The 19,249-nt window shown below is 42.6% G+C and overlaps 6 protein-coding genes across 6 annotated transcripts; 3 read left to right on the forward strand and 3 right to left on the reverse strand.

Moving 5' to 3' along the window:
- Nucleotides 1-3,042: 3,042 nt before the first annotated feature.
- On the reverse strand, nucleotides 3,043-5,393 carry BDB00DRAFT_802771 (EAP30/Vps36 family-domain-containing protein). Its single transcript, XM_053121972.1, has 8 exons — nucleotides 5,049-5,393; nucleotides 4,837-4,972; nucleotides 4,253-4,753; nucleotides 4,115-4,172; nucleotides 3,822-4,044; nucleotides 3,596-3,732; nucleotides 3,256-3,494; nucleotides 3,043-3,180 (listed from the first exon to the last, which is right to left on the reverse strand). The coding sequence occupies exons 1-8, from the start codon at nucleotides 5,240-5,242 to the stop codon at nucleotides 3,100-3,102; spliced, it is 1,569 nt and encodes a 522-aa protein (XP_052984222.1). The 5' UTR covers nucleotides 5,243-5,393; the 3' UTR covers nucleotides 3,043-3,099.
- A 998-nt stretch (nucleotides 5,394-6,391) lies between these two features.
- On the forward strand, nucleotides 6,392-8,270 carry BDB00DRAFT_802776 (uncharacterized protein). Its single transcript, XM_053121973.1, has 9 exons — nucleotides 6,392-6,444; nucleotides 6,508-6,635; nucleotides 6,726-6,876; nucleotides 6,950-7,204; nucleotides 7,299-7,400; nucleotides 7,483-7,518; nucleotides 7,583-7,860; nucleotides 7,929-8,035; nucleotides 8,129-8,270. The coding sequence occupies exons 1-9, from the start codon at nucleotides 6,439-6,441 to the stop codon at nucleotides 8,251-8,253; spliced, it is 1,188 nt and encodes a 395-aa protein (XP_052984223.1). The 5' UTR covers nucleotides 6,392-6,438; the 3' UTR covers nucleotides 8,254-8,270.
- Nucleotides 8,271-9,246, reverse strand: BDB00DRAFT_969590 (uncharacterized protein). The gene is made up of 2 exons (XM_053129836.1): nucleotides 8,802-9,246; nucleotides 8,271-8,734 (listed from the first exon to the last, which is right to left on the reverse strand). The coding sequence occupies exons 1-2, from the start codon at nucleotides 9,184-9,186 to the stop codon at nucleotides 8,385-8,387; spliced, it is 735 nt and encodes a 244-aa protein (XP_052984224.1). The 5' UTR covers nucleotides 9,187-9,246; the 3' UTR covers nucleotides 8,271-8,384.
- A 1,610-nt stretch (nucleotides 9,247-10,856) lies between these two features.
- On the forward strand, nucleotides 10,857-12,161 carry BDB00DRAFT_868095 (uncharacterized protein; the record flags this gene model as incomplete). The annotated part of the gene is made up of 3 exons (XM_053126424.1): nucleotides 10,857-11,230; nucleotides 11,350-11,928; nucleotides 12,047-12,161. The coding sequence occupies 3 exons, from the start codon at nucleotides 10,857-10,859 to the stop codon at nucleotides 12,159-12,161; spliced, it is 1,068 nt and encodes a 355-aa protein (XP_052984225.1).
- A 1,621-nt stretch (nucleotides 12,162-13,782) lies between these two features.
- Nucleotides 13,783-15,502, forward strand: BDB00DRAFT_802778 (allantoicase). The gene is made up of 4 exons (XM_053121974.1): nucleotides 13,783-13,933; nucleotides 14,014-14,497; nucleotides 14,591-15,000; nucleotides 15,082-15,502. Exons 1-4 carry the CDS (start codon nucleotides 13,873-13,875, stop codon nucleotides 15,201-15,203), a joined length of 1,077 nt encoding a protein of 358 aa, XP_052984226.1. The 5' UTR covers nucleotides 13,783-13,872; the 3' UTR covers nucleotides 15,204-15,502.
- Nucleotides 15,072-17,361, reverse strand: BDB00DRAFT_548046 (uncharacterized protein). Its single transcript, XM_053117812.1, has 3 exons — nucleotides 16,451-17,361; nucleotides 16,270-16,351; nucleotides 15,072-16,196 (listed from the first exon to the last, which is right to left on the reverse strand). Exons 1-3 carry the CDS (start codon nucleotides 17,153-17,155, stop codon nucleotides 15,523-15,525), a joined length of 1,461 nt encoding a protein of 486 aa, XP_052984227.1. The 5' UTR covers nucleotides 17,156-17,361; the 3' UTR covers nucleotides 15,072-15,522.
- Between the last annotated feature and the right edge of the window lie 1,888 nt (nucleotides 17,362-19,249).

Below are 19,249 nucleotides of genomic sequence, written 5' to 3' on the forward strand. Positions count from 1 at the left end.
ACGAGATATTCCAAGAAAAGGTGAATTTTTCGGCGACTTAGGGCAAGATTATGAATGAGTTCCCTGGGTACTTCCTCCACGCCCACGTTCTGCCAGGCTCATTCTTTTTGGCGTATCGGTCACCGGCTCTTAAAGAATATGTTCACTTTCAAGATTTTCCGGCTGTTACCGATGTCACTTTCAAGGCATTTGAGAAAGGATACTATCTCTGCTCAACAGTGATCTATGTTCCTGAGCTGAAAAAACACACAGTGATCTTCCAAGCTGTCCTGGATGGCCTTTCACAAACCTACTTTGCCCAATACTTCTTTGCATTCTTCACAGAGTACAACGTTAAGTTTGAAGGCAACAATTCCTTTCTCGGTATGATGATGGATTTCTCTTTGGCACAAAGGAATGGATTTCTGCAAGCCTACACACAGTACACCAGAAAGGATGACGGCATGCGGTTCCTAAAAGGGTGCTATATGCACTGGATGCAATCCGTTCAACGTCTCAACAGCAATCACAGCATCGTTCTACCCGAATCCAGCGAACGATTTCGTGAACTGACCTGCATCATTCAGACAACTGAAGATGCTGATGAATTTTGCCGTAGTTGTAAGGAACTGGTGACAAATTTCAAGCATACTTTCAAATGGCTCAAATGGTGGCTACAACCATCTATAAGCAGCATGATTTTTCGACATCGCTCCAGCATGAATGACGCCCTCCGCAGCCACCCTTATCGTACCACAATTGCAGTGGAAGCGTTCCATAGAGATTTATACCGAGATACTGTACACAACTTGCCTATATCTCTAGCGCTTCCACAAACGTTGAATTATATCCGCTCAGATGAATTGACACTGAAAAACTATGAACAAAATGCGGTGCCTGCTTCATACAACAGAGCACCACGACAAACTCGAAAACGATCAAAGAAAAACTTTGACAATGATGGACGTGCTCCGGATGTTTTCGGTAAACTTGTTAATGATGTTACCACCGATCAACAGCCACTGGACCATTTTCTTTATGAAGATCAAGCTGAAAGCAAGACACTATCACAAGCAGAAAAAGCCACCAACAAGAGCACCATGCCCTTCGCCAAAAGACTTTCGAAAGAGGATATCAAAGCAGTATCACAGCAAGATATCTTGGATAAGATTGATGAACGCGCCCTGCACCTTTTGGATATGGAAGTCGATCCGTTCACGTTGAAGGAAATTGAGACAATGGCTGAGAACTTGGAGACAGGGTCAGACGAAATGATGCAATATATCATGGGTGGCGAGATGAAGAATGAAAAGAAGAAGCAAGAAGTGAAGGAGAAAAATGCAATGAGCAAGACCAAAGAAAAGATGAAGACGGAGAAGAAAACAGAGAAAACGATGGACAAGAAAACTGAAAACAAGCAGAAGAAAACTGAAAACAAGCAGAAGAAACGAAAACACACGGAAAATCAAGCTGAGGACTTATGGCCAAGTAACAGGAACTTCGAAGAGAACCATGGTAATATTAATAGATTATTGGAAGCGATTGGCAGTATAACTGATTTCAATTTAATAGTTTCGTGTCCATCGAGAGATCCCGCTCGATTGCTCGTTGGGAATTAAGCAAATCAAAGCTGACGGATGGTGTGGATATCGTGCCCTTGCTCTCCAACTTCATGGTGACCAAGATCAATATATTAAGGTCAAACAAGCAATTCTTGATCAGCTTTTTGCGAACTATGATTTCTATCGCGATACTCTATAAAACGGACGTGAGGTCATAATGCAAAATGCGATCAAACGAATGGAATATGGTATCACACCAGAAACAGCACAATACCAGAAGTACACTTGCAGTTCGGATTATTGGTTCAATGCGATAATAGATGCCCAAATTGCTGCAGATGCATATACTGTGCCGATTGCAGTATATGATGATCGCTTGGATTGGAACAGTGTTTTGTACTTGCCTTTTACTATCCCAAAGGGAACCAATCGGCAACCGCAGCCAATAACTCTTTTTCTTAGCTCAAATCACTTCAACGCAATCGACCTCGTTCCATCCAGAGCACGACATATGGAGTGGCCACCCGTCAGACCTTATCATGAGATAGGTTGGCATCGTCTTGGACTTAAGGCAGATTACAAGACTACATGGCGGTATCTTCATAGAAGGCGCTTGACCGAAAACGAGAAACAATTTTTCATAGACATTGGCACAAGTGTCATATAAAAACAGCAGAATAGAATTTATTAAATATTACTAAATATCATAAATTTCGGTTTACACAGTGCCAGAGCTAAAGTGAAGTTTGGAAGAGAAATTAGCGTATGGGATGCATATACGAAGGTAGAAACCGCAGGAGAGAAAGGAATGATGGGTGCACTTTTCTGACACTTTGTCGGTGCACTTTTTCTGTGCGCCTCGAACCACTGTCACATCGCTGTCACAAGTCTCGGTGCACCATTTCGGCGGTGCACCATTTTTCGTGTCTCTCGTGGCTGCGTACTTATACTGTTACTGAGAGCCCCATTTGTTATTGTTATTGTTATTGTTTAATATATACTTCTCTCTCCTCCCCTTCAATGTGTTTGGGTGGAACAGCAAATGCGTACTTTGTCTTACGTTTGTTGCTACCTGAATTATTGTTTGATATTGCGCAATCCACTGTTTTTTTTCATACTTTTACACATAACAAAACGAGCGGTAGAGACGCCTCCTACCTCCACCAAGCTGACGGTTTTTTTCTCTTCCTTTTCGAGTCGCGCAACAAGTTCCGATGGATTTCAACTTCCGCAGAAACAAGGCTTAAAAATTTTTTTCGTCGCGTTCAAGATAGTTGTGTGGCTCTTTCGCGTAAGGTATAGTATTCATATTTTCCCATTATTGCTTTGTTTCGTCATTGAAAAGACTGTTCAAAGGCTCTTTCGAAGCTTTCTGAGAAATCATCACATGTCTCAGGAAGTCAAAAAGTAGCCAAGATCCAACCACCTACACAGTCTATCAGTGATGACAAGGAAAAAAGTCTAGTTTCTCATGTTTTACTGATCAGAGTTTGTTTCCCATACTACATAGGTCCGTTATGCTTACAAGTCGACTCTTTATTGCTATCAAACAATTCTTTTATAATAAAAACACATTTTCATAAAACGTTAAACCAGTGGGGCTTTCGTCTCGACATATGAGACCTTTTTGTTCAGTTATCTAGAAAAAGGCATTTTTTGTTAGTCTTTTTTGATGCAATGGAGGGGGTTCATTCGAGAGCAGAATAAGCGTTACCAGGAGCTGCTCTGTTGCCAAGGCCAGAGCAAAGTTTTCCATTTCTGCCAGTCGCAATGCTGTGATGTGACCGCCTTGTTGTTTGACGTGCTGTAGGATACGCCTGGCTGCCCTGTCGTCATCCATGTATTGGGTTTGTACTACGAGTAAACCACTCGGAAATTTCCGTAGCCGGAACGGCAGCTTCAGTTCTTCAAATTGCTGGGCTGCTTTGTATATATCCTCGGGAGATATAAGTGCTAAAGACATAAGACATGGTGTTTGTTTTGTTGGTAAAAATGAGTTCCTTCAAAAAACTTGTCTACTATTGTTACAGGGAGAAAAAGGAGTGCAAGCTTACCGACACCGCGCGCTCGATTAAAAATACAATATAAATCCGTGAGTGATTTCATGCTATCCTGTTCGTTAAAGATTTTGCTCAAAAACTCTCCCAGTTCTCGTGCAAGTTCTTGGTGATAGATAGAACCAGCCGAACCACTGGATAGAAGTACCCAGTTAGCAAAGCATTCTTCTCTTAAACCATCATCTATCAGTATCATCATTAGAAGGGATGAAACTCAACCTACCGAGTTACTGGATCAGATATACCCAGTTCTAAAAGGTATGTACGTAGCGTCGATAGATCGCCTTCCGTATTATTGGTATCTCTGTTCATTTTTTGTGAAATGGATTCTGCTAGTTTGACCATTTCTGTTGCTTTTCCCATCAGTCGATCCAGGTCTTGGAAGGCATCCGTCATTGTCTCGCTTGCTTCAGCTGTATTTTTTTCAATTCTATCCTGGATAGCACCTATATAGGTACCATTTAAAGCGTGTCCAAATAGAATAAACCATCCCCTCCCGCTATAGCTAGAACGTACTGATGCCAGCACCGCGAGATTTAGATATGGATGTCCGTTCAACGGGTGACTCTATCGGCTGTGAAACAACAACATTGCATATAAGACCATCATCCTTCACATTTCCTCTAAGCCTGTTTTTCTTTTTCAAAGAATCACCTTATCCCACGCTTTCGCTTCAAGTGCACTCTTGAGCTTGCCAAGAAAACCTGATTGACCTCCATGACGAAAAGCGAGACGAACATGTGCATTATCCTCGAGCTGTACCGTCGCCACGGATTCAGATATACTGGAAGGTGTGGATACCGTCGGTGAAGGTAGAGGGACAGTCGCCAAATCCGTACCACACATCTCACACTGCATCATGCTTGGATGATTGATAAACGTGCATGCTCGACAAGATACATCACCATTGTTCGATGATGGAGGTGGATCAGTAGGTGGTGTTGGCATGGTAGGTGTAGTAGGAGTAATAGCTTCTTCAGCTCGCTTGACTCCGCACAATTGACATTTTTCGAGCGTGCCTGCGTTCGCGAAGGAACAGATAGGACATACCCACGTCGGCAGAGTCATTTGAGGCATGCTTCTTCGAGAAGGACTAGATACCGTTTTTTTCTCCAAGTGTAAAATGATTTTGGGGGATGCTCGTAGGAAACCGCCCTTTTTCTACCAATTAGTCCAGCGCACAAGCTCGATATATTCAGCAGCACCATCTTTTATAGCAGATAGGTTATAAAACTTACATAGCTGTCAGCTTCTTTGATATCTCCAAGTGACAGTTCAACAGCTTTTTCAGCAGGTCGCGCATTGTCCACGTAAATGATGCGATGTGATGTCAAGTAACACACGCCGTCCTGGTAATCATCAATCTTGTTCTTGCTGTTTTCGTGTGCGTGCATCCAAATTAGCAAACGTTTTAAAAATATTTTTTTTTGGTTATTTGTATATACCTTACCGCTCATATAGACCAACATTGCCTTGCTGTATAATAAGTGATTCGTTGGGTAGTAACACAGGTCGTCGAGAAGAAGACAATTCGGTCCGCTCAAAGTATTTCATTTCGCACAGGATAACGGACGGCGGACAGCAGCGGACATGCGACGAAGAGTAAAACGCATAAGATATACGTGACTGAGCAACATGAAGCATAATTTTTTTTGCCACTTTCCTTATATAATTTTACAGTATGTGATGATTCCCAAGTATGCATGCGATAGATTTGAGAACGAGCTTGGGTACTAGTTGTCTGTATAGTTGATATTGCTTGCAGTAAACAACATGAAATTTATCCAATAATAACAAGACAAAATGAAATATGTTAAATAACTGTGGTTGTATAACAAGCAGTATACAACAATTAAACAGATTTACAGGTCTTCAGGGTCAGTACTATTATCTTTGCTAGTAAGGGATGATCGTGAGGAGAATACATTAAATTACTTGAAGGTTTTGGATGAGGTAAGGAAGGGCAAGTAAAAGTACAAGTGTACCGTATATAACATGGAGAACGTTATTAACGATTCTATCCCATTGTCTTTGGAAATGTTAAGATAAACCACTCGATTAAGTTACTGGCTGTTTCCTCACCAACTTGGTAACTGGGGTCCCGTTCGTATTTCCTCGCGTGTCCTTGAATAACGTGACGGTGCCATCACGTTTAGTCGATAAATAGATTAGTAGGGAATACACCGACATCTCCGGTCGCAAACGTCGAACGATCGCTTGTCAAGTATTAACCGGTGAAGTTTGATCATGCTTGTCGCCAAAGTAATCGTACAATTGCTCCAAATTTTCTGCGTCGCGCGATTTCTTCTTGATATTTTTTCTGTTGTCCTCCTTGTAGCCCTCGTCAAGAAAGCGTATGTCCAGTAAAGATACGTATTGCATTCGAGCAGCTTTGGCGCAGGGTGAAGAGGTAGGATTACAGTGCTCAACTTGGATATATCTCAACACAACATACCCCATGATCTAAGGATCTTGAGCTTCTCTTTGCTGCATATGCTCTGTAACAATAAATGCATCAGCAGAATGATCCAAGTATAATGTAAGCTATATAACTCGTATAAGAGAAGAAGTAGCTTCTGAAAACCCTTTGTCTAGACCCTTTGGCTACAATCCTTGTTTTGACAATATCTTCAATTCATTTGACAGCTGCGTTGTGAAGATGACATGAAGGTTTTAGGTAGAAATCGAATTCAGCGTTATGAATCCACCTTGTCTGATTAGCGAGCAGGGCAATTACGAGTAAATTTATTCAAAAGGCGCCAAGATGGTAGTCATGCCGCCTGCGCGATTTTTCCCTCTTCTGCTTTCACGCAGTAGCATTTTCGTTAATATTACCATAAATGAGGGTAAACACAGTGGACAAGTACCCGGCGTCAATGATTATGCATTTTGCTAATCATGTACAATAGCTGATAAATAAAACGCTAGAAAAAGATTCCTCGGGTCATGTTACTCTCTACCCGGAAGAACTCGAAGACATGTGGCATGTTTACAACTTGATTTCCAAAGAAGATCAAATCAAAGCAACGACGATCCGGTACAGATGTCAATAAACTTTTACTTTCTCCATTCCATTTTGATCTTACAGTAAAAGATAACTGGTTATTCGTTTAACGTGATAACATAGACGCCTACAAGCGGAAAGTTCGACGGGATCAACGACGAGCCAACGTACACGAATGGTGCTCACCATTACCGTAGCAACTGTTGACTTTGATCCTCAAGTCGGTCTTTTGCGTATCAATGGTCGTGTCACAAGCGAAAATCCTTACGTGAAGGTTGGTCCTGCCTCAATATTTATGGATGTGTAGTTTATTTACAAGTCTTTGTTTCGTTCTTCCTACATCGCAGTTGGGTAGCTTCCATACCATCGATCTAGAATTGAACAGAAACTTCACCTTACTCAAGCCAGAATGGGATGTAATAGCTTTGGAGCGTGTTGAGGATGCATGTGATGTTACCAAACAAGCCGACGTCGCTGCTATTGTCTGTCAGGAAGGATTAGCAAATATCTGCTTCTTAACACAACATATGACTGTTGTAAAGCAACGTATAGAAACACCTATTCCACGGAAAAGAAAGGGATCAGTGACAAATCATGAAAAGGTGAGTTTTGGGACTAATAGCAGTAGATGGGTATCAAACAAAGCCTATCGCTGGTAAATATGCTAATGAATGAATCGACGCGACCAAAAAATAGGGCCTTCAAAAGTTCTACGATCAGATCTATCAAGCAATTCTGCGATTACTCCACTTTGATATCATCAAAGCTGTCATTATTGCTAGTCCTGGATTTGTTCGGGTATGTGACGCACTTGATCTCACAATCCCTATGTTTACTTACAATGTTGGAGAAATTGCTAATGTTTGGGTGACTACAATAGGAGCAAGTATACCAATACATTTTTGACCAGGCTGTGGTAATGAACACAACAAGGGGAGGAGAATAAGGACGAAGCTTACTGAATGTTTCTGCGATTTTAGAAAACCGACAACAAAGTCCTGATGGAAAATCGCTCCAAGTTTGTTCTTATCCACAGCTCCAGTGGCCACAAGCATTCGTTAAACGAAGTGATGCAGGATCCTGCAATTCAATCCAAATTGGCCGATACCAAAGCAGCACGGGAAGTCCAAGCCTTGGAACAATTTTACGCCATGCTTAACACCGATCCAGACCGGGCATTTTATGGCATTAGTCACGTATTAAAAGCAAACGAACATGGTGCCATAGGCACTCTACTTGTTACAGACGAATTATTTCGGTAATAACCGATTACTGTAAAGTGCTGGCACAAAAGAAAGATGCTAAAATATGTAATTTCTCAATTAGATCCGCGGATATCACAACGCGGCGGAAATATGTTGATTTAGTGGAATCTGTCCGGAATACGGGAGGAGACGTCCGTGTATTTTCTAGTATGCATGTCTCTGGCGAACGTAAATATATTATCTAGATCTATTAGAAATTCAGGATGAAAGTGGTTGCGAGGTTCTTCCTTACTAACTTGACCACCTTTTAAACAATAATAGAGCTCAATCTGCTCAGTGGCGTTGCAGCAATCCTTACTTATCCATTGCCAGATATAGAATTGGAGGATACAGAAGAAGGAGAACAGATAGAAGAAAACAGCCATAGAAAAAGTGACTACGTGTAATTTAATTATGGAGATGTGTCTATAAAATCTTTGTGTGAATGTGTATATATACATTTGCGTTGGTTTCGAAAAATGAGTAAGGGAGAGTGTGTATGTGAAAGATATGCGAGGACAGGAGAACAAGGTCATCATTATTGTTTAAGCACTTCATCTCCAAACAATGCAGCTGCTGCTTGAGCAACAACAGCTTGTGCGGCGGCCTGCGCAGCAGCATAATTCATTGCCAGAATTGCATCGATAGCAGCCAAAATATCCGCTTCCCACCATCCCATCTCGTAATCGACCAATCCATATCGTTCAAGTTTATCAGCCCAAGCGACCACCATTTCACGTAAGCCGTACAGATGCTGGTCCGTTAATCGTTCGATTTCTGAGCTTGGTTCGTGTCGCTGGGCTAATGCATACAGCCAGCAATTATTGAGACCTGCCCAAAATTGCTCGCGATCAATAGCATTGTATGGATGATCGTCTGATGTCAAACCTAGATAGCAGGGTTACTTGTAAATGATAGGTTTCGTAAAAGCATAAACTTCGACATTATTTATTACCAAGTTGTTCACAATGATCGACCACTGCACTCGTTGCTTTGCTAAGTGTTTGAAAACCGCTGACCATATTCCGTTGCTCCACATGGTCAAGAGTGGCTTTTAGTTGTTTCTGTATCTCTTCAAAAGTGGTAGTTGATGTAGGGGGTGGCGGCTGCAGGGTGGCAGGTGCTACTTCTGCTGTTGTTGCTGTTGCTGTTGCTGTTGGAACAGCAGTCGTTGTGTTGGTATCAGTTGTTGTTGTTGCTATTGCTGTCTCAGCAGCAGGCGCTAGAGCCACTGGGGTTATGGGTGTTACTGATGTTACGGGTGTTGTTGGTGCTGATGTAGGTTCCTGCTTTTGTTCTTCAGTTTTAACGATGACTTCGATGTTGCCAACTGACTCCATTTTTACGGTAGATTCCGTTGTGGTGGGAGTGCTAGTAGTGGTTGCAGCGGAGGCAATTGTTGTTGTTGTTGCTGCTGCTGCAGTGGCTGTTGGTGCAGTCGATTCTAGACTGACAGCGGGTTCGACTTTAACTGTAGTTTTTGTTGGAGACGATGTCTCAAGATCGGGCATGCTGGTATCTTCATCTAGACTGCTTAATGGGCTGCTTGACGTAACTGATTGTAGAGAAGGTGAATCGGCACTAGCTTGCATATTATTTTACTTTCCAAAGATGTTTGTGCTGAAACTTTATCCGGTAGCTAATTTTTGCGAATTCTCGGATCGTTTCGCCTTTTCTCCGCAAAAGATGAGCCAGTGCCTAATGGTGATTCATTTCTATTCCGAAGGTATTCATATATCCTCGTGAGGGTACGTCTATTTCATTGAAAGAATTTCTCCAACTTGGTGATGCGCTAGTAAGTTGGGGATTGACGCAGCTAGGCGGTAGCGCAAAAAAGGACAATAGATCTATCCGAGAGAAAACGTTACATACATCAGCCTTCACTGGGCTACCTCAAGTTTATAAAACTATACATAGATGTACATCTTCTTATTTACAACACTTCTGATGCGACCAACTCCATGCTGTAGTAGACTCTTTTCAATAGTGTACATAGCCAAAATCTGTGACGGGCAGACCTTTTGTCCTCTATATACTTTTGAAAGCGTAAATTCCGAACGTTTGACAATTTAGGATTGGTGTACATATGACTGATTCCTTGTTTGATTTAGCATATGAAATGCTTGCATGAACGCAGTGAAACGATTGTTGTCAATGTTCTATAAGCTACGAGATTGAGAATTGACAGACCCGTTGTTGCTTTCTATAAATCCTAATATCTGTTACATCCACGGCTTGCATATGAATGGAATTATCTCTGTGTAATTCCGAGAAACGGGTGCATATTCAGGTACAAATATTGGCTATGCATACCTTGTTTCAAAGAACATGATCATCTTGTAATGGATGAAATAATTAAGTGCTAAATTGGATATATTAAAGAAGCAATGTCACTGAAGAGGCTTCCTGGAGCCTTTTGCGTGCATGCACCAGCTCACTCAATAGTACTGTACATAGCCACGTTTATGTACTAGTAGTAGCACAAATGTGATGTGACGGAAGATTCTGCATAAAATGGATCATTCATGAGAAAATATACCAGCGACGTTCTGCAAGGATCCAGGTTTACTCGTTTTGAACACAGGGACCCTGAAATTAGTCATTACGGTAAACGCAAGGAATACAATGACCATACAATAGTGTAAATGACAATGGTTGATTACATAGCAATGTAAGCCTTCAAGTAAAGGAACATCTCCTTCATAATTGTGCTGTCAAGTTGTGTATTACATAGTCGAAACACATTGTTTAATGAGAATAGGGGAGAACTTGTTACTACAAAGATGAATTGTTTTTTATAAAGGACAAAGACCGAACATCTGTAGGACACTCTTGTGTCATGTAGTTGCTCGTCCGAATGTAATATGAATGTCGGTATAAACTTGTCATTTTTATTGCTACTGCATGCCATTGTTATTTTTTCTCAAAGAAAGAGTTTGCTACGACTTTATAGTGTATATAAGCATTGAAGTAAAAGTGTGTAGGTTTTATTTTTTCTTGGATCATCATCATGAACGACCAGCTACAGCACGAAGACTACTCATCAGAAGAACTGGCATCAAGCGTTGATGATTTCAACACTACTGAAATTATTGGATCCTTGCCTCAGTCATTACTACCTACGCCACCGTCGCAATACATCGATGACTCGGCTTCTTTTCTCCAGCCATCCGAAATGCTCCTTTTCCAGAGCTTCGATGTAGAATCAGCATTACAAACTAGTACTGGTGAAACGCTGCCATCATATACGTCGCTAACAGCAAGCGCGCCGCCATTTCCATTAAATACAATAACAACAACTATACCAACGTTGGCCGACGAGATTTCGCATCAGGTCAGAGTGCAGAAGAACGGCGAACACGATCAATCAAATATCGTTGATACGTAAGAAACAATAAAATACCAAACACATGCACACATCAATAAGAAAAGACGACACCATGCATAAACACTCACATAAGCGTTATTTAATGAACTTGGCAAACTATTTTTCTCTACTATAGTGGGCTTATACATGGATATCTACAGTTAATCGTTCACGAATGCAAATGCATGTTTGCACATTTTGAACAAGCACGGAAACATAGGGCGGTGGCAGTCTTTCGACAATTGGTAGAAGCGCAACAGTTCGGATTTGACAGCACTGGACGCTATTATTCACTCCCAGAGGTTCCAAATGAGATTTCCCTTGAGGTCTCTCTTGTTTCCGAGAGCCATGCCGTCACCCTTCACAAAGACCAACCTATTCACAGTAGTAAAAGACCAGCAGGAGAAACAGCTGCGATGACTGAGGGCGATAACAATAGCAGACGCGTCTACCAGCTTGTAATAACTCTCGACTCTAAACCTACTAGTACTACTGCTAGTAGTAGTAGTGATAACGGCGATGATGTTCAGATGGGTCAGACCTCCACACCATCACTACCACAGCAATACGAGGAACAGCAACGACATGTTCACCAGCCGTCCCCGCAACAGGAAGAAACACTACGTAAACGAATCTTGGAGATTGATATACAAGGCTATGCTCCCTGCCCCGAATCCTCTCATCAACATTCAATTGCTGAGCTCGATGCGCTCAGGTACATAAAATTGTATTCTTTGACTATTGCTTTCAGCATTTATTATTACTATGTCCGTTTCATCGGTGATAGTATAGAAAATGCATAGAATATACTTAATTTCATATTTCTTCAATAGCTCAACCCGGGATATCAGTATGCAAGCTCGCCAAGAAATACGTTGGTTCAATGAACATTTTGCGCGCGTAAAATATTATCAGCAAGCTCTTCTTCAGATTTACTACGGTGTGTAGATTAGGATTGAAATCGAAAGATCATGGTGATACACAGCTTTTGCGTTTAAACTGTCCCTTGTATTTATTCTCCTTATCTATTTCAACCAATACCCCCGGCACGATGCCAATCTTTATGTCTGATCCTGATATTAAATTGGTGCTCAAACAAAGCTTTTACAATATTGTTCTGGGAAAAAGGTTAAGTGAGCGCTTTTCACGCATTTTTTTTGGAAGACACATCAACTTCATGTTATATACAATGATACAGAGAACAGCTAATCTTTTTCATTATGAAATGTTTCTAAGGAAGGCACAACTTACCATCAAATTGACCACTAAGAGCTGGAACCAACTAAAAGTTGTACTGCAGTGGTGGTGCTATACTAAGCTAAATGAAGAGAGTGCCGAAGTCTCGGCCAACAGATGGTGTGGTCGCTCTCTCTTTTTAGCAATATCTAAATCCATAAAGACTTAACAATACTTCTTGGGAGTTTTGTTCCGCGGAATTGGATTTAAAATAGCTTGGAGAATATATATACCAATGAACTCATGTGACGCCCGATAAGGTTTGATGTTATGCTGCGCAAGACTTGAACAAAATACTAGCCGTCATCCAAGCACCATCTATATTCTGAGAGAAATCATACACGTTTTGATAGGGATCCACACAAGGAATGCGCTAATTCCAATATTCAGCTCTATATCTGACTAATACAAATGCATTGTCAATCTTTAGAGTAAATCGTTTAAAAAGCCAAACCTGCCGCAGCAGTATCTGATGGATCAATAAAGAAGCCCCCAGTTAAATGACATATACGCAAAATCGGCTAGTGGATCTCAGAATGAACTTTATTGGCAAAACTGTATCTTTTTTAACTGCGGGCCTTGTGGGTATATTTTTTTGGGCGAGGATGGGGTCACATGAGTACGTGTGACACCTTGGGGGTGGTGAAAGGGTCTTACTGAGAAGATACAATCGACAAGCAAATAGACAAGCATGATAGTAATAACAATAGCCAGCGAATCAGTATCGATGCTGCTGTTGTTGGTGCGCACTGACCCCTCTCTTTATCTCTATTATGATACTGTGTTGCAAGGATGTGTGTCCTCCAAAAATCACGATTGTTCCCCACCTTTCACATTGTTATTGGCTGCGCTGTTGGAATCGGCCGGGTATAATTTTTTACAGCGCTTGATTGTTATACAGTCTAAATTTTGTGCTTTCTTGTGTCTTGTAGAAAGGAAGAGTGGTTCCTTATTGTTGACGCCATACTCCGTCCAAATTACAAACGACATATAAAGAAGTGATGAGGTGGCAATCCGAGGTGATGAGGTGGCTATCCGAGGGCACGGACACGTTGAGGAGCGTGTATTTGTAGTACGTGGGAAAGGACACAGCATAATAGACCGTGCCTGAAGAGCAGCCGAGGGCTCGGACGGGGGCTCGGTGCAAGTCAGCGGCTCATGTTTAGTAGAGTAACGGCAAGAGGAGGGGGCTGGGCGGAGGAACGGCTTCTTCCGTTCGTTAGTTCCGATGGAGGGCTATATTTTTGCAAGATATGACTATGACCTCTGGGGTATACTTTCATCGTGATTGGAGCGGAGACCTTGAAAATATATAAAGCCGATCCAACCCCAGCCCAGCCTTCCCTTTTTCTTTTTCTTCACAATCACTTTTGTACCTTTATCTCACTCTTCCCTTCACTCGCTTGTTTGTTTATCTCGAAAAATGGTCTATCAACGCATTCCACATGAAGATCTCGCCAAGTCCGCTTTGGCCAAGTTGACTGGTACGTATCCTTTTGCTCTGTTTACTTTTCATTGCGCATTTTATCATGCTCACCCATGCATTTCTCAACGACACACACAGATGTCGCCAGCGCTGCTCTCGGCAGCACCATCATCGAGGTCACTGACGAGTTCTTCGCCGCCGCCACCAACATGATCAACCCTGCCCCACCAATCCACGCCCCCGGCAAGTTCGTCTCGACCGGTGCCTGGATGGACGGTTGGGAAACCAAGCGTCACAACCCTACCTACGACTGGGCCATCATCAAGCTCGGTTTCGCTGGCTCGATCCGCGGTTTCGATGTCGACACCAGCTACTTCACCGGCAACCAGGCTCCTGCTGCCTCTGTTGAAGCCGCCTTCGCTCCCGATGGCAACTTGAAGGATGCCAAGTGGGTCGAGATCTTGCCCAAGGTCGACTTGCCCCCTTCGTGCCACAACGTCTTTGTTTTGGACAAGGAAACCGAAGTCTACACTCACTTGCGTGTCAACAACATCCCTGATGGTGGTATTGCTCGCTTCCGTGCCTACGGTACCGTTCATGCTATCTTCCCTGAGGACAAGTCGTATGTATACTTTGCTGGATGGAAGGTTAAGGAAAGGAAAGGAAAGGAAAACTGTATATGCTAATGGCGGGAATTGTAAACTCCATCTTGTAGCACCGTGTTGGATTTGGCTTTTGTTGGTAACGGTGGCCACACTGTCTTCTGCACCAACGAGCACTACACTCCTTCCAGCAACTTGTTGTTGCCTGGCCGTGGTCAGAACATGGGCGATGGTTGGGAGACCAAGCGCTCGCGTATCCCCGGCTACAGTGACCACACCGTCATCAAGTTGGGTGCCAAGGGTCACTTGCTCAAGGCTGTCCTCGACACCACCCACTACAAGGGCAACTATCCCAACAAGATCACCTTGGAAGCTACCTCGACCGAGCAAGAAGTTCCAGAAGAGTCTGCTGCTTGGACCTCTTTGATCGAACCTTCCTCCGTTGGTGCCCACGGCTTGTACTACTTTGACTTGCCCTCCACTGACAAGGCTTTCACCCACGCCCGTTTCACCATCTATCCCGGTAAGCGCTCTTTCTGTGTTGTGGTTCGACTATTGGATTTAACATAGGTATACTAAATGCTGGTCGGTTTATATTTCATAGATGGTGGTGCCAAGCGTTTGCGCTTGTACGGTATCCGTGAAGGTGGCAAGCTTCCCCAGCTTCCTATTGCCAACCCTCAATTCGAAAAGTTCGATGACGAAGTCAACGGCAACGCCAACTAAGGAAATTGAAATTATCTAGTAAGACTTCTTATAGCTGTAAAGCTCTAGTAGCATACCAAAATTTACCCTTTCTTCTCTCCTCTTAACCATCTCACCCCCATATATATGATGTGAAAAGCAACTTAGTTTTTGTCCTAAAAATGTTAAAAAAATATGTAAATACATTAAAAACTTGTACACACTCATAAACATCACCTTCATCTACACACATCCATTACTAATTCCTCGCACGTGCTACTTACGCACCATGTACACACATCAACTATTCACACTACTGCTGTCAGTATATATATATATATATATCCACATACAGATTTATTCATACAAGTCTGTAGTACCGCATCAAGAGAGTGGATGCTACACAAAATACAGCAATTGCAAACAATATCGACATGAACCAAGTCAGATCGTGCCTGTCCTGGCCCGGCACCAATACGTTCATGCCCCAGAGACCCGTCACCAGATTCATAGGGACTAAGATGCTACCGAGTGCCGTTAATTTAGATAATACATCGTTCATTTCGTTATTCGTTTGGGTCATTTCAATGGATATCTGGGCCAAGTAATTCGAATGCGACCGTGACGAGATCTTTTCATAGTGGGTCAAGGATTGTAACATGGTGATGATATGGTCTTGTACATCCCCCAAGTACAGGGATACTTCGCTGCTCAAAACAGGCTGGAAGGCATTAATGTTGATCTCTTCGTTTTTGTTATTCGGATGCTGGTATTGATGATGCTGCTGCTGTTGTTGCTGTTGTATATCGCCACGTTTCACTAATGTCTTCACCACGTCTACTTTGCCCGATAATAAGCGCATCATGCTCATCATTTTTTTGCGGCAGTATCCAATCCGTCGCAGCATGTCAGATTGTTCAGATTCTTTCAGGATAAGCACCAGCTCGTCGATGGAATCCACTTCGAATTCAATGGATCGGATCATGGGTGCAAATGAGTCAGTGATATCGTCGAGCAGACCATAACATATCCAATCTATCATAGATAAGAGGGGTGCTTGTTTAGCTTTCATGAGATCTCTCTATCCTCGTATTTATCTCTCTTTTACCCGGTGACACGCTAATATAATCCCTCAATTGTTTGATGCGCTTGCGCACGTTGTGCGGATGCGGCGTGTGTCGAAAATGAAACTATGCATGTTATACAACAATAGCATATTAGCTTATGCGTGTTGGATGTCAGGTAATGTAGATTTAGCCCGATGCGGATACATATAAAAAAACACATACCGAAAGCACGCCCTCTTTTAACACAATAATGTACAGCGCCAATGGTTGCAAATAATTGACGGAGGATTGATTCTGCTCAAAACTGCGAAAACATATGAAATAGTAATTCTTGTAGATTTCGCACTTTTCGCGTTGCTCCTCCATGCTGATATCCTCGACTGTCAACGGATGAATATGGAACGTTTTGCTGAGCACTTTCATCTCGGCGTCTGTGGGACTGAGTATATCCAGCCAAAAGCAGCCCCTTTTTAACAAATCGCTCAACTGACTGCTGGTATCGGTTCCAACCCCTTCAACTTGCTGTGCAGCGAGTGGTATCTCGTCAAGGGATCGCACATGGATCGATTGTGGCTCGGCCACTGAAAACAAGGTGACACGACCGTCTGCTGCTTGGTCTTGCTTTTCGAATTGTGGATGCCGATTTCTGTCGCCGTATAAACTATATCGCCGAAAATTGGCAGCAGCAGCAGAGGATGATCGACGCCTTTGCCGAGGAGGCGCTGGTGGTGCTTCCAAGTGCTGATTACTGCTCCGTTGATCCCGAACATAGTCATCGAGCTCCTTGTAGTTGACGTCTTCTTCGTCGTCTTTTTTGTCGTTGGGGAAACATACGTCCTCTTCAAGTTCGGATGCGGGTCTGCTGGATTCGTCTGCAGACGTGTCGGAGGATGTTCCGTAAAAGGGTTGTTGCTGCTGCTGCTGCATATCAATAGCTAGATTATGATGGTTGGATGGTTCAATGACTTCGTCCGGGGATGTGCTGAACACTACGCCTCCTTCTCGCTCCTAACATTTTATCAAGACAAAAGAGAGAAATCTCTTCATATGAGCTTAAACACTTGTCCCAAAATAAGTTGAGATAAGAACAATTCACCTCGGCTTCCGGAATGGAGCCATATTGTCGCGATCGATTAAAAAATAGATTGAGCGGACCAAAAGTCGATCCTTGACGTTCTTGATGGGCAGCTAATGGCGGATCGCCATTTAAAAGGTGTTGCCGTTGCTCTTCTTGTTCTTCTTGTTGCTGTCGCTGAGAAGACGCTGTAGACCGTTGAGTTCGTTTTGGTCGTCGCGAACGGGCCATTCGTGTATGTGTGTGAAGCGTGTGTAGTAGTGGATGAGTACCAAAAAGAAGTTGAGAAAAAAAGCTGCGTCGTGCACGTTTTTTGTCTTCAGTTCGTGTGAGCGTAGCCGTTTAAGCTGTCAAAACCATGTACGTCAAGTGTTGGACAGGAAAAGAATGATGAGTGCTTTTGTGCTACAGCCAAAAAGGAAAAAGAGAGTCGATTGGCATTTTTTTCCGTGTTTCGCATATTCATTTGTTCATTCATCGTATACGTATCACTGTCGCATGGCTAGCTGCCAGCCACTCCCTATTAAGCGCTCAGCGTAGACTGGGGCACTCTCTCCTATTCGCGTCTCTATAGCTGCAGATTGCAGCATGCTCATCCATTCATTTTCCGTTGTCTTCTCCCCTTCAACGTACTTTTTATCTTCTCTGGTCTCGACGCAGCACTCCATCTAGGCCTCAGTAAGAGTTTATCTATCTTCGCACTGTGTCCATTCTAGTAGATATACAATACCAGCTGTACACAGAAGATGGAATATACATCGGATGCAAAAGCTGGTATGATCCATTACGTGTATATTTCGTCATGAATTATTTGAGGCGATATCTTGACAACAGCGATACAAATTAGAGCAATGACACCCAAGATGTCAAGATAACTGAACATACTGTAATAATTTTAAAGTTATACAGCAGTATACGCTTGCTCTACTACTACGAAGATGATCTTTAAAACAGCACATCTGATGTGCCGATTCTTTACATTGACAGCACGTTGCCGTGACTCGAAGCTAGCATGTCTCTTAATAAAGTACTGTATCATGCCGATATAGTGCTCTTGAAATAAAAGCTTAAGGTGCGATGAAGAAGTCTGGCAGCAAACTTTGGATGTAAAGTAGCCATTTGAAGAATACGCAAGGAACTGGGTTGGGGGGGGGAATTCGGTTTTCAAAGTGGATGCTAGGACTCTCCATGGTGTCGTTAAAAATATACACCTAGTCCATTAGAAATTTGAGTGGCCCGCGCTTCAAGTCAATTTTATGAAGCGTACCAAGCTATGCTCAATAATTCAAAAAAGAAGATACCACATAGGCCACTACTCGTGCACCTTTTTCTCGTAGCATATGTTTCGTTCCAGCGTAAAAGGTGTGTTCAACTGAACAAGTGCCCAGGACAGCTGCTCATCGTAGCAAAAATACATAATAGTTCAAGACACCCGTCCTTCATTCTGTCATAAGCATAGACTACTCTATTTGGACTACCTAGATACATCGATCAAAGCAGCAGCTTGCCGTGGTGAGGTTTAGAACGAGCAGTAATCACTGTAATATGACAGGTTATCATGTAAACATATCTATCGTCTAGTCATCGGAAAACTTCTACATTTTTTCGGTATCCAATCGAAGCACATGTGATCTTTGGGATCTAAGCATTTTATGTACCGTAGATCGTCTTTAACTATTTTCACACCACATGATATCAGATAAGGTGCTCAACTTTGGCTGAAGCAGTATGCTATAAAGATGACGGAATTTATTATATTAAAATCACAGGCGTAAATCAAAACCGCAGCTCTTATGACATCTCACTTTTAGCTGTCCATATCTCATTCGAGTGCCAGTACTGTTGTATTCCCACTCCATATGTACGATCCGTTTGGCCAATGATGAATATTCCAGAAAGGCAAATGTAGGATACTATGGGCAGCAAACAGAAGTAGTAGGACGTTC

This window comes from Zychaea mexicana (genome assembly GCF_025766255.1).
Source record: "Zychaea mexicana strain RSA 1403 chromosome Unknown BDB00scaffold_7, whole genome shotgun sequence".
In the NCBI taxonomy this organism is placed as follows: Eukaryota; Fungi; Mucoromycota; class Mucoromycetes; order Mucorales; family Lichtheimiaceae; genus Zychaea; species Zychaea mexicana.

What these genes read in the sequence shown, in the direction of transcription:
- BDB00DRAFT_969590 (XM_053129836.1), bottom strand. Translation starts at nt 9,186, where the DNA reads ATGGAGTCAGTTGGCAACATCGAAGTCATCGTTAAAACTGAAGAACAA. An exon ending in CGATCATTGTGAACAACTTG is followed by an intron (nt 8,735 to 8,801) that starts GTAATAAATAAT and finishes CCTGCTATCTAG; the next exon opens with GTTTGACATCAGACGATCAT.
- BDB00DRAFT_802776 (XM_053121973.1), top strand. An exon ending in CTAGTCCTGGATTTGTTCGG is followed by an intron (nt 7,401 to 7,482) that starts GTATGTGACGCA and finishes TGACTACAATAG; the next exon opens with GAGCAAGTATACCAATACAT. An exon ending in ACATTTTTGACCAGGCTGTG is followed by an intron (nt 7,519 to 7,582) that starts GTAATGAACACA and finishes CTGCGATTTTAG; the next exon opens with AAAACCGACAACAAAGTCCT.
- BDB00DRAFT_802778 (XM_053121974.1), top strand. Translation starts at nt 13,873, where the DNA reads ATGGTCTATCAACGCATTCCACATGAAGATCTCGCCAAGTCCGCTTTG. An exon ending in CGCTTTGGCCAAGTTGACTG is followed by an intron (nt 13,934 to 14,013) that starts GTACGTATCCTT and finishes CGACACACACAG; the next exon opens with ATGTCGCCAGCGCTGCTCTC. An exon ending in ATCTTCCCTGAGGACAAGTC is followed by an intron (nt 14,498 to 14,590) that starts GTATGTATACTT and finishes TCCATCTTGTAG; the next exon opens with CACCGTGTTGGATTTGGCTT.
- BDB00DRAFT_548046 (XM_053117812.1), bottom strand. Translation starts at nt 17,155, where the DNA reads ATGCAGCAGCAGCAGCAACAACCCTTTTACGGAACATCCTCCGACACG. An exon ending in TAAAAGAGGGCGTGCTTTCG is followed by an intron (nt 16,352 to 16,450) that starts GTATGTGTTTTT and finishes TAACATGCATAG; the next exon opens with TTTCATTTTCGACACACGCC. An exon ending in TTATATTAGCGTGTCACCGG is followed by an intron (nt 16,197 to 16,269) that starts GTAAAAGAGAGA and finishes TATCTATGATAG; the next exon opens with ATTGGATATGTTATGGTCTG.
- BDB00DRAFT_802771 (XM_053121972.1), bottom strand. Translation starts at nt 5,242, where the DNA reads ATGCTTCATGTTGCTCAGTCACGTATATCTTATGCGTTTTACTCTTCG. An exon ending in TCAAAGAAGCTGACAGCTAT is followed by an intron (nt 4,754 to 4,836) that starts GTAAGTTTTATA and finishes TGGTAGAAAAAG; the next exon opens with GGCGGTTTCCTACGAGCATC. An exon ending in ATATCTGATCCAGTAACTCG is followed by an intron (nt 3,733 to 3,821) that starts GTAGGTTGAGTT and finishes ACTTCTATCCAG; the next exon opens with TGGTTCGGCTGGTTCTATCT.